At 48.4% G+C, this 12930-nt stretch overlaps 3 protein-coding genes across 3 annotated transcripts, besides 2 other annotated features; 1 reads left to right on the forward strand and 2 right to left on the reverse strand.

Annotated features, from left to right (window-relative positions):
• Window positions 1-1116: 1116 nt before the first annotated feature.
• N7457_005440 (uncharacterized protein) lies at window positions 1117-2839 on the reverse strand (the record flags this gene model as incomplete). Its single annotated transcript, XM_057176485.1, has 2 exons — window positions 1117-1376; window positions 1483-2839. 2 exons carry the CDS (start codon window positions 2837-2839, stop codon window positions 1117-1119), a joined length of 1617 nt encoding a protein of 538 aa, XP_057030787.1.
• A 271-nt stretch (window positions 2840-3110) lies between these two features.
• Window positions 3111-3159: a sequence feature (Protein overlapping with rRNA (N7457_005441, KAJ5780281.1) was converted to a misc_feature.).
• A 201-nt stretch (window positions 3160-3360) lies between these two features.
• Window positions 3361-3620: a sequence feature (Protein overlapping with rRNA (N7457_005441, KAJ5780281.1) was converted to a misc_feature.).
• A 2182-nt stretch (window positions 3621-5802) lies between these two features.
• Window positions 5803-7283, forward strand: N7457_005442 (sterol homeostasis protein ARV1; the record flags this gene model as incomplete). The annotated part of the gene is made up of 4 exons (XM_057176486.1): window positions 5803-5991; window positions 6046-6099; window positions 6157-6628; window positions 6700-7283. 4 exons carry the CDS (start codon window positions 5803-5805, stop codon window positions 7281-7283), a joined length of 1299 nt encoding a protein of 432 aa, XP_057030788.1.
• Window positions 7284-11749: 4466 nt separating this feature from the next.
• On the reverse strand, window positions 11750-12348 carry N7457_005443 (uncharacterized protein; the record flags this gene model as incomplete). The annotated part of the gene is made up of 4 exons (XM_057176487.1): window positions 11750-11829; window positions 11920-11972; window positions 12074-12184; window positions 12338-12348. 4 exons carry the CDS (start codon window positions 12346-12348, stop codon window positions 11750-11752), a joined length of 255 nt encoding a protein of 84 aa, XP_057030789.1.
• Between the last annotated feature and the right edge of the window lie 582 nt (window positions 12349-12930).

Consider the following 12930-nt stretch of genomic DNA (forward strand, 5'->3'; position numbering starts at 1 on the left):
AGATCTTCATTCACCGTTTCTCTTCGACATTTGGACATTTACTGGCCAAGCCAACCTGAGTGCTCCTCGCATACAATCCTACTTTTCCGTGCTGTGATACACACTTTAGTGCTCTTCGCATTGTTGACCCCGTGTCAGCCTTTTTCTTTTCTTTTATATCCACTACAATGTCATCGTCCTCCAGTTTCAAAGAGCCCTCGATCTCTGCTTTCGTTCCTGCGCTAGCTGGCGCGGATAACTTTCACTCGATGTCAACCAGCCTCAAGTAGGCCCTCAACACTCGCGGGACTCAACTCTTCGATCTGCTTGCCGGCTCTCATGCGAAGCCTTCCGCTAAGGTTCCCAAAAGTCTCACCATGGTGGATATTAGCTCGACCAGCAAGTGGAATAACAATCTAATATTCTTCTTCTTCTGTCGCTCGTCGCCATTATCGACGACGCTCTTAATTCGTACATCAACAACGTATCCGACACTCGTCACGCGTACAACAATCTTGATTAGATCTTCGTCCTTCGTACTTACAATACCGGCAGCTCTATAGCTCTACCAATGACCTACATATTCATACTGTGTACTCCCCGAGGCTCCACAGGGCTTACAGTCTCGGGGTTGTGGGTTTTGTGACTGCCTTATCGCCGCAAATCATCTTCTATGCATCGCAGCACAACTCGCGGTCAGCACCGTATCTCTCACAGTGAACGTGAAAGCAGCTCTTCACTCGGTCATATTGCTCTCTATCTTACGCGCAGTGTTTGTATGTCGAGCACACCGCATCTACTTTCGTGAGCTTCAACTGTTCTAGTCTTCTAGCCGACGAAGCACATCGCGTTGAGCTTCGCCAGCTTGATCCACAGAGCCTACTGCGCCTTCGCTTTTCAGTTCCCTTTCTCGCTCTCGCTACAACATCTTGCCCGGCTTCTACTATTCCGTTCTCAAACACTTGCACGCAGATAACGTCATATGCGGGAGTCTCCAGGAGTCGATGCATTTCTTGCCGGGACCGCGGAAGCACGCATGCTAGCCAATGGTTTACTCACACAAATTAGGGGAATATGTATCTTTGATTTCATGGTCCAGGAGTCTATGTTAGGAAGAATATATCTTTCATTTCCTATCTAATCCTCCTTACTCTTCTTCCAATCCCGGTGCTGGACAATGGTAAGCGTGACAACAAGAAAACCAAAGGCCCGCATCTCTTCAGCGGGATAAATGCTGAAAGGTCCCAGTAGCCGCATTGTTAGATATGCGTTACTATCGAAGGGATTCCTGGAGCGCGTGCCTTTAAGCAAGTACTCGATATACTCTTCATGCAGCTCAGCGACAACGAAGTATATCTGCGTCGCGTATTGCGCTAACATCACCCATCCATAGACAACTGATTAGCGATGTTCTTGGGCATTGGTATAGTGATCATGATCAACCCTACCTTCTGATGGGTGAATCGAGTACTTGAACTCTTGGTCCCTTTGATCCTTGAATACCGAGCGTGGTAGTGATCCACGCCAGCATTTCAAGTCCCTGTTGCATCAGGACTTCCTTTACCGAACTCGCTGACAGATGCATAGCCTTGACTTCAAGTAAGACCTGCATTTTCCCATCGGGATCTACGAGACCACCGTCGACAATTGCTGTGTATGCAGCCTCGCCGACATGTAAGTTGAGATGATGCTGGATACTGTCCCACTTTAACTCGGTCGGCAGTAATAAGCAGATTGTGTAAAGCAAATTGACGAAGCTCATGTTGATTTTCGCTTCATGCGTTCGCCTCTTGGCTTCGGAATTGCCAAACGGCTGCTTTACTCCAATGGAAGTCACCAGCGCCGTGAAACCTCCAGTGTTGTCCGTTTCCCTACTCTCTAGAGTCAGGTTTTGCAACCTCCTTGTGATCCGCTCCAGGTTTTCCGCGGTAAAGGGGGTTGTAGTGCCGCTCGTAATGCGCTGGCTGGGGGAGGCGTTTGGAGTGCCGCTCGTCATGAGCTGGCCGGGGGAAGACATGTTGGTGAGTCTTCTGCACTTTTTGGCAATCGGGGAGGGTGGTCTGTCTCCAAGCAACTCAACACAAGCTCCTTCTATTCGCGACTGCTGATCTCGAATACTCGAGAATGCTCCAATGAGAATGGGGTTTTCAGGCTTTGCGATCGGGTATTTGGCGATGTGATCGATATACCGACTCCAATCTCCATAACCGGAGAGAGACTCCTGAGCCGTCGCTTTTGCCCAATTAGGGAGGTCCAGAGCCTCGCAGACCGCAGTATTCATGTATGCCAGGTCTTCAACCTGGGAATGCTTCCAGAGGATCCTGGTGGTGAGGAAATGGCCGTACTGGCTCCCGATTTTCGAAGCCGAATTCCAGCCCGACAGCTCTCGTAATGGAACTTTCAGCGGTTGCTCCCAAAGGGGCAGGCTACGACCATGCGGTTTGCTGGGGATCGGCTTAGTAATTGCTCCCCTGGTTGCTTCTCTCTCCCATTCATAGGGTTTGGCAGGTACTCCCAACTCCATCTCATCCTCCCTGGGCTTGGGCGGCCGCAGAGCATGGGACGACGGACGACGCTTGCGACCAGTGGACTGATCCATACTGGGCGTGGATGTCGGGTCTGTTGGTGGGTGTTTCAATGAACCGCCCGTCATGGGCTGGTTCTGAGGGAGATCAGAGGAAACCCGAGGCACGTAGGTTGGGTCTGTTAGTGGGTGTTTCGATGAACCGCCCGTCATGGGCTGGCTCTGAGAGAGATCAGAGGAAACACGAGATAGGTAGGTTGGGTCTTTTGGTGGGTGTTTCGATGAACCGCCCGTCATGGGCTGGTTCTGAGGGAGATCAGAGGAAGCACGAGACATTACGAGACAGCACGAGACAGGTATGTTGTTGGGGGCTCAATCGAGATCATGAAGTGTGGCGGAAGGAAGAAGAAAGGAAGAGGAAGAAGGTAAACAAAGTAAAAGGTGAGGAAGGCTCCATCACTAATCAGGCAGGTGCTCAAATGCGGCAGTAACTGACTACCTAGGTACCTGCCATTATAGGAGAGGGTCTGACTGGTACGAATCATAGTAGAAATCCCTTATCCTCGCCCTGTCTCGCCTCTGCCACCTTGGTCTCCAGAATTCACAGCTATATCGCACTCATCCTAGAATGCCGCTGGTGAGACGCAAAAAAGGAACTAAAAAGTAAAAACATACCGTTGACATACATGGGGTGTCTTTGTCTCTTTGTGTAGACTGAGCCTTTGCTAGTTTGCCATTTCTTTGTTAGTACAGGCTTCATATACAGCCTTCCTCCCATAGATTCACTATCACCTCTCTTCTTCCCGATTTTCCCATGCCAGCATTCACTAGTAGTTCTCCAGTATCGTAGCACATACAACAGTGAGGATTCGCTGGTGGTCATCCACCCAACTATTAACTCACCGGTGTGGCTCAAGTACGGCTGAGCGGACGGGAAGCCCTGTTTTCCACACCCTATGCTCGTATGTGTTAGATTAAGTGTGGAAAAGAAAGATAGTGTGCTAGGAATCCAGATCGATTGGTTGTTAGGGTAAGAATTAGGATGGGAATCACTGAGAATCACCTCCGTCGCGATTCCGGCTGTCTCCCTTCTGACTCCACGGGTTTCAACGACCATCGATGGAGCTCCAGCGGACAGTACATATCGTAAGAGCCCACGTCAGGACGGCCTGTTCATTGTCAGCAATGCCGACAATCGCGACAATCGCGACAATCGCGACTATTACTGCAACCACACCAGCCAGACCAACCGGACCAACCGGAATGGCCTTTGCGATATCATAATACGCTAGATCCCCAGGAGCTCTTGGTCAGGGAAACTGCACAACTTTGAAACTCAGATCCGACATACGGCGATTTAGGATATTTCTAGCGCCAGCAAATTAACATGTTACACGTAGCGATTTTGCAGTACAGTGGTACCACGTACCAAATCACTATTGTTGGAGAATCACGTGACCGATCACATGCATGTCACATGTATGACACGTGACTCCGTTTTCCCCAGGACTTCCAGATAGCCAGTCGAGGGAGCTTCTCTCTCTCTCCTTCTCTCCTCTCCAGAGTCCATAGTGCAGAATTCATTTACATTCATTCCTATATAGCCTTCTTCTTCGCTGACAGGTTATGAGGCCCTTGCTCGAAGACTCCGAGCACCCAGATCAGTTTTTTCACTGCATTTGTGGGGGCCTGCATCGGCCCGTCCCGCAGCAGCCCACTTCATCCAGATCGGATCAACTGATTCGCATTTCATCAAGTTCCATCAGCGTGACTTTTGAAGAACATCGCTGACAGTCATTCTCATTCTCCAGTGTTCTCACATCGTCATCGTACGACAGTTGAAAGCTCTGCCTGCGACCGAAATCGGACCGCATAAACAAATAGTCCCCGAGACTTGACGTGATTCGACTCTCGATACATACAGCTAGACCTGGCACTCACCCGCCCCGCGGGTCCAAGATTAGGAACCTCCACCCGCACCTCAGAGGGTCAGGGTCCAACCTTACCGACCGGAAGTCTACACTAGATTGATTAAGCTCTGCTCACTAGTTGTTCTATAACTCGAGACAAAAGACGAAACGCGGAAAAGCGGACTAATATAGAGACATACGCTACCTCTATCTCTAGTCCGCATGACCTATTCCTTATCCTTCTACCTCGTCCTCTATGCCAATCGATCATGAAGTCAATTGGTTCGGTCATAAGGCGCCTTGATTATATGGATCAAGACGGCGTAGATCTCTAGAATCGACTATATAATAGATTAGTGTACTAGATGTTTCCGCGCGGATAACGGCGTCGCCTTACGGCGTTATAGATCTGAACGCCGTGAATATTATAGTCATCGTAAAAAAAAAACTATCCCTAAGTTAATCGCTAGGCAAGTCATGAATCGCGGCCGAGAAATCCGATCCCTATCATCTTCGGTTCTAAATTAACGCGAGCGCTATTAGGCAAGGTCGATATAGCTCTCACACAGTATATTAGTATAGAAGCAGATTTATAGCCCCGCTGTATAGGGACGATTTCTTAGAAGAATATAGGGCGACTGCGCCTGCTTACGTAGAAGTTAACTATAAACCGGCCGATTGATATCTAAAACGGTGAGCCTACTGTATCGCGTAATAAGGGAAAAGGCGGTCTTATCTTGAGCGTACCGGTCGGAGCTAAGGAAGATAGGGCTAGACGAGGGCGGGCAACAGATTGGATTACATTCGCACGATCGCAGAATAGCCGATGAGTCACATCGAGGGATAAGGGGGTAGCGGAGCTTAGGAGCTCGGTGATCTAGATCAATAGCATAAATGCCTCACCTATAGAGCACGGATAAAGACGAAGAGAAAGGAAAAGCGGGCGGGCGAAACGTAGCGAGAAGTTGAAGGGGCGATGGGAGGGATTATATAGAACCACGCAAGGAAACGGATAGGATGAAGTGTACTAACTCCAAGGGTTCAAAATAAATTTAAGAGAGCAGCCCTTCATCCAATATCCGATATGGTGTAGTGGCTAACATCGCCGTCTCTCACACGGCAGCCGGGGGTTCGATTCCCCCTATCGGAGTTTCTTTTTTTTGTTTTTGCGATAAGCTTCCCAGACTGTGATCTGGGAATCCTTGTGTAGACGAAGTGTCTACTAGTTAGAGACAACGGACTGAACGAGTAGATATCCGCGGTGGTTAAGAATGGGATTGGTTGTTCGCTGTAGTCCTCGGCTGTGCAGGTACGAGGTGTAGGTTCACCGCCTTTGATTCCCCGGTAGGATAGCTGTAATCTGCATATTCGAGAGTCCGACATAACACGATGCCTATTTGCATTGAGTGTTCCTATCCGGTCTCACATCTGTACAGCGCATATAGCCGTGCAGATGACCGATCCCAAGGCAAGGGTGTGCGACTAACGCAATGCCCGCGATGCCAGCGTTTTGCCGACAAATACGTCGAATACGACTTTGTTGTGCTCTTCATTGACTTGGTGCTCATCAAACCCCAGGTAAGCCTGGCCACGCCTCATGTGATATTTGCAGCCTGACATAACTGGAATCAGGTATACCGGCATCTTCTCTTCAATCGACTCGGGCGAGACGATAACCAGTTCGATGTGGGTATACTATCCGACAGAACTCGTGAGCGATGACCTGATGAAATAACCTTATAGCGGTCCATCATTCGCCTCGGAATTCTTCTCCTTCTCTTCGACGTCTATCTCACCTGGGCCCGCATCGAGAAGAACCCATCACTCGCAGCGACCTTCCTCTCACGCGCTCCGATCATTATCCAATATCTCTTCTTCCTTAGCTTGAACGCAATCGCAACGCTTGCGCATCACCTCACTGTGCGCCTTCTGGCATCAATTCTAGTGCCAAAATCTCGCCGATATACCAGGCCAGACAGCCGCAGCGGTACCCACAATGTCAGCACCAACGCTAGCACAAGAACCGCCGGAGATGCCACTCCCTCCACCTCGGGTCCCCCGACGCCGACAATGCGGCCCTCGCCGTCCGCTGCACCAGTCAACACGATTACGCAAACTCCCTTGAATCCCCTTGCAAGCCCGCCAAAACCAACCCCAAACCCGAACTCATATAACGAGGTCACCTCCCCAACGGACCTATCCTCACCACCACAAGGTACATCAATACCACCATTACCACCCCGGCCTGCGCCGCCCCTCCGGCGAACATCAACAGCCCCGCTGCAGAACATCCAACCCCTCCCCCTCCAACAGCCGCAAGCCCAGCAGCGATCAGCACCGCCCTACTGGTCAGCAGCTGCGCAAAGCTCTTCCCCATCCTCCTTGTGATCTGGGGCGCAGACGGCAGCGGCAGCCTCTCCAACGCCCCGGCACACAGTCCCACGGCAGCGCAAATCCAGTCACCGACGCAGCCAGCTACGATGCCGAGCACGGTACACGAAACTCTATTCGCGACAGTTCGACAAACGTCTTCGCTCCTCTCTGCTAAAGCAGCAATCTCCGCTCCACTGTCGGCCTCGGCTCCGGCTTTAGCGCATTCTTCTTCGTTCCTGGAATCATGGCTAGCAGCCACGGCTTCTTCGCTCCGAACTTCCACGCCGACGAGTTATTTGACGGGTGTTTTTGACTTGCTCGCTTCGCTGCTTTCCTTGGGTGTCGTCGATACGCATCTGGTCCTGTTGAGTAATATTGAGGCGTTATACATATTACTTGGTTGTGGGTATCTACGCGCTGTTGCTGTTGCCGTTGCGGGTCAAATTGCGCGGTGGGCGGTGCAGAAAGTGATCCTAGGGGCCGTGGGAGTCGGTTGATGAACGGATTCAATTAGGTACGTACATACTCTACACATAATCATAATCAAATCGAGCTTTATTTGCTCCCGAGTTGTGTATATATATATGGCTATAGGAAGGCTGGGCGCTTCGCATAGTGCCATCAATGAACATATACACCGGATTTTAGGCCACCCGAGATGGCTTTCCTTCTCCGCTTCAGTGCTCACCCTGTGCCGCTTTTTGCTCACTGAGTAGACTGATGTGGTAGCGGAAACATTAGTGACTTCATCTTGCTAGGGCCTACACAGTAGCAGAAGTACATATCGTTCCTAGGCGCCAACGTCGTGAAGGACTTATGCATTGTCACTCGGAGAATGCATTGGAAATATAATTACTGTAAGAGGCCTTGATAGGTATGCCGAGCGGAGAAAGAATCCGAATAACAGCCTGGGGCGATCCTTCTAGGATAGCTGTGGTTTTATTCAAATTGAAGCCGGGTGACTTGCAAATCGATCTATAAACTGGGATTTTATCCGGCTTTAATGCTTTAGGCTCATAGTGCACAATATTCTGGAATTTGATATCAACTGGTTCCATAACTCAGTTGGTTAGAGTGTGGTGCTAATAACGCCAAAGTCGAGGGTTCGACCCCCTCTGGAACCACGATTTCTTTTTTGGTCCCTTCTTCACCTCCACTTTTTGCTACTCTATATTCTTTATACCTCATGTTCCTCCACGGAGTACTCCGTACGGAAGACCGAATGAACCACCATGATAATGGGGAGCTTTTTTTCAGCTGGCAGAAAATTAGTGAGCTGCTGTATTCACGACTTTTTCACATTTCTATATTACTCAGACCAAAGTATGGCGTTGGAGGCACTGAATCAAAATGAGCACTCGAGTTAAAGTGTACTCGACTAAACTGTATATATGGTTGAACTATATACTGGATAGAGCTCAGGTGTGTACTAGACTACCTAGGTAAAATGCGTACTGGACTAAACTGCCTGCTGCATAAAGCTACGTATTGGATAAAACTGTGTACAATCCAGCTCTGTACGGCTAAGCTGAGGACGGAATTAAGCTATATGGGAACCTTTACTCCAGAGTATAGAGGGAGGAACCTTATACTACGAGGTGAAAGTTTAAAACCTACCAAGGTATCAACCTTGGTTTGTGATGCGGTATTCCGTACGGAGTAGGAAAAACAGTAGACCATTTGTATGGGGTTGTCGTGGTGGTTCATTCAGTCGTCTGTATTTCTCCGTATTTTCGATTCTTACAATACACGGTTCCATAACTCAGTTGGTTAGAGTGTGGTGCTAATAACGCCAAAGTCGAGGGTTCGACCCCCTCTGGAACCACCATTCTTACACAAACTTCTTTTTTAAGTCCTCAGTTTTTTTATCGTTCTTAAAGATCAATCAAATCAATTCCAGCTGGTCTGCATGTCATATTGATGCAGTCGGGTAGGGCTTTCCCGGACTTTGAGAATGAGGGGTACATTTATTTCTCTATTAAAACAACCTACCTAGGTGACTACATCTTTACGGTATTGTCGCTAAGTCCGTCATTCTCTCCGGCAAATGCACCGCCTTTATACGAGCAAGAATTAGTAAATACATATCCATACTATAGTATTTCGAAGGGCGATAGAATGTCATTTAAAAAACAGTTCAGATTCTGTGTAAACATACATCCTATCGTCAGCATCCGGCTCCCTCGTTTCGCCATTTCTTATTCTAAGAATACTTCCAATATTCTGCATACTATACCTGTAAAAAGAATCAAATATCTTCCATTTAGAGCGACCAAATATTAGGTCATGATTGTAATCCGTAGCCAAGTATCAACTACGAAAAGGCTAACCAGTGGTTATATGCACTCTTTTCTTTGCTACTACCTATGTGGTCACTGCCACGACCACTCATTTACCGTGATGAGAGAATGTTGAGCTTATCTCGGCGACTTGCTATACGATGAGGTCGCTCGGCCATTGCTGCCTCAAATCCTCACGCATCTGATGGACAGTGGGCACTTCACCTCTTATTCTCTTATTTGGTAAAGTAGTAGGGTAAGGCAGAGCATGGGCTGAGGCTGCACATTATACTAGCCTAGTGACTCGATTTCATGCTGGTAGGTCCTAATGTACATGCAGCTATGGGCGAGTCTGTCCCGTTTAAGCTTGTGTATTTTCAAACCCCCGGCTTCGACGATTGAAAGCATTCTCCTTCCGCTGATGACCTTGTCAACCTCCCGCATGAGATCATCAGCATGATACGGCCATTCCAGGCAGCTCACTTCAATCGCGCATATGTGATTACTGGTTTTATGATTTTATACTGGCGCTACTCGTTCGTGTAGTTGGTCTTCCGCGGTGGTCCTTTTTCCTTGCTCCTCACATCGGCGACAAGACGAGCGAGTCTCGGTGAGAGGCGATACCATCTAGTATATCAACTAGCGTGTTTATTCTCATAGCGGCCTTAACCCCAGAGCTTTTAACCCATTCAGCGACTTCATTACCGGAAGAATTGCAGCCTTTGATCAATATCGCAAGTCGACCCCCTGAATCGCAGGGTATTGCTTCAGATGCGTAGCGGTAAGAAGCCGTCATCCCACAGAGATGAAGTTGGAAAAAAGCTTACTCTCAGGTGATATACTAAGCGACTGAGGTAGAGGAATATTACATCTCCCGTGCGTGATATAACCGCGATCGCGGCCTAGAGCACAACGTATAGTTCTCTCTTTGTCCTCGGCCTGATAGAATTTCACCCTATCAATGACTGTCTTTTCATTAGCCTCCAAGGTTTCTAGAGCTGCCTCTGATTTTTCTCAAACTAATAGCGGTGTAGCCGCGGGTCGGGAGGGTTCCTGAAATCGTTATATGAAGTTGTGGTTTGGCCCACCTATGATCGAATGGCAGGGTCATCTGAGCGCATCAGTGCTTCGAACCCTGCGGTCAAAAGCTCCTTTTTTTGCCGGTAAATTCTCGTCAGGAAACCTGTGCCATATAGGCGGGACGACGTTGAGAACTTGAGATTGCGGCCAGCGGATGAACGGTCCGCAGGTACTGTCGAGATCTTTGCCAGTGAGGGTTCCGAACAAACAGGTCATCTGGATCTCTGATAAATCCAGTAGACGTTATTCATATCTAGATAGATTATACCCTTCGGCCCTTCACCGTTGAATATCGTAAGTGTAACGAACTTAGAACACATGTCTTCTTGCGAATCCCAAACGTGATAATGAAGACTGGTTATTTTCTGCGCCATAACCTATCATTCTGCGCCGCTATCCTGTTTCCAAGCTTTTGCTTGGCCGACGTACAGGCAGACATGCTGGGGATCATTCGAGAGCTAGAGAATATGCATGTAAATGCCAGCAGTTGTTTGGATATCGCCATTCATCGACCGTGATCTATCCAAGATCCTGTTAAAAACTGCGGACAAATCCCGTGAATCTCAGGACATCCAATTACCCACCAAGGGAGAATAGTCCCCTATCGCCAACTAGTCCTACACCAGGCGTGGGGTTATTCTCAAGCTTTGCCCATATGTCCACAGTTAGATACCGCTCTAGGACCTTGCTGTAACGGTTGGAGAGAGCTCATTGAATTCCAGGAGTAGATGTCCGAAATAATTCTGTCGGTCAACCGGTATGACCTTAACATAACGAGGCCTATATACCTAGGCATATAGAAACACATTGATTAATGTAAATTCTTGCCGCCATCACATGATCTGGTTCCATAACTCAGTTGGTTAGAGTGTGGTGCTAATAACGCCAAAGTCGAGGGTTCGACCCCCTCTGGAACCATCCTATTTCTTTTTTTCTAACTTTTTTTTTGATTTCCGTCATAGTCCCTCTGCCGAGTATATGTATATGCCTTTATTTCCAGACTGTAGCCTGAGTACTGACTGATCATACACTAAGCGTTCCGAGGTTCACCGAGCAAGGCTGAGTGCTCACTGAGCGCCATCACATAAAGCGGCGATTGGGAGAACCGCGACCGTGGCCTAAAATCTGGTATAGACTGCTACATATGTGCGAAGCCTTAGGTCAAGACCGAATACCATGGTAGAAAGGCATACAAGAGCCCTCGAAAAGAAAGAAAAAGCATTGTGCCCGATCAAAACGAAACATACAGATAGAACGCTGCCAACAACAAGTCAGATATCTAGAGGAAAAGCTACATGTATACAAAAAAACATAAACCAATTGCGAATCATATGCGGACCCAGGGGTTCGCAATGCAGGCCAATTCCATAAGTAGCCTGCCACTTGGTCCTAAGTCGCAGGAAAGGCAAAAGTGGGTTTCATTCCTGTCCAACGGAAGGATATAGTGGCATGATATAGATCGGGCCTGGCTTCACCACACAATGTCCTGATGACTGGACAAGACAAAAACACAAAAACATGCTCCGCAACCGAGAATTGCCCGAAATTTTGATTGGCGGAGTTTGACAGAAAAAATGGAAGAAACCAGAAAGCGAGAAATGTCTCTATTGTGGTACACGATCAGGTCTGATATCTGACCGCTTGGGTGCGATAAGGGGATGCCACTGTGACAGAAAGACGATTGCTAGATTGGACATATTTGTTAGCATCTGTTTTCTTGTAGTGGTCAAATGATGGATAAAAGCAGATCTAGAAGCCGGGAGATGATACGTACCCCACATCAAGTAACAGGAAATGAAGGAAAGGATGAGTGTGCTGCGGAAGAGTCTAAGGATAGCAGAGTCAGTATTTTCGGTTGCTCCAGAGTCCAAATGGGACAGACTGCTGGGTTCGATGCCCAGCATCTAAATAGCAAGGCTTGAACTCACGTTTGGTTATCGCCCTTCGGGCTCAGGAACCAGGCTGCTGTAGAGAGAGCCACAATGATGACCAAGCCAATGACCAAGCTCCAGCTGCAAAATAAAATGTCAGCGACTATCCTTTGTAATCTTATCGGGCAGAGTATTGGATGGTCGAGGCGCTGCGGAGTAGATTGACAATGCAAACACCCGTTACCAGATACACATTCAACCCATTGCTCGATATGTAGAAAGAAGATCTTGAATAGGGTCACGAGGGAATGTGGAACATACCCGTTCGCCATTTTGTCGTTGGTGGGTTATGGTATTCGTTCGTTGGAGTAAAGCACAACCTGGAGCGGAGGTCCCTCGGCGTTGTTTGCAGACGTCGATATGGTCGAAGAGCTGGTGACGTGGGAATATGAACACAAACGAAGCTTATCGTTTGATGTCCGTTATGGATACGTTGAGAATACGCCTCGAAATGTCCAGGCCCTTTGACAGCGCGGGTGGGTGGACAAGTAATCGATGTGTCGATGCGGCGTGACACGATTGTGATCGGTCGATGACACTTTGCGCAAGTGTGAGGTAAGCCGGGTATTGGAATGGCTTGTTCAAAGGATATGGCGCTGTCAAATGTGTTGTGGGCTGGAGATAGCGGCCTGGCGAGTCGAAGTGTCTCCGTTGATGTCGGAGCTCCTGGAGCTAGCGGGAGGCTGATGCCTGAGGCAGAACGCGCGGGCGGTGGATCGAGAACGGTATGACATCGTTACATCTATGAGGGTGGCATGTGCTCTACAATTCCAATAGATTATGGGTTTTTAAAAGGGCTTTGATATAGATATCACCTTCCAAGCACAAGGATTCTGACTGAATTACCTGTTGGG

This window comes from Penicillium paradoxum, assembly GCF_028828445.1.
Source record: "Penicillium paradoxum strain IBT 22861 chromosome Unknown utg000005l_segment0_segment0, whole genome shotgun sequence".
In the NCBI taxonomy this organism is placed as follows: domain Eukaryota; kingdom Fungi; phylum Ascomycota; class Eurotiomycetes; order Eurotiales; family Aspergillaceae; genus Penicillium; species Penicillium paradoxum.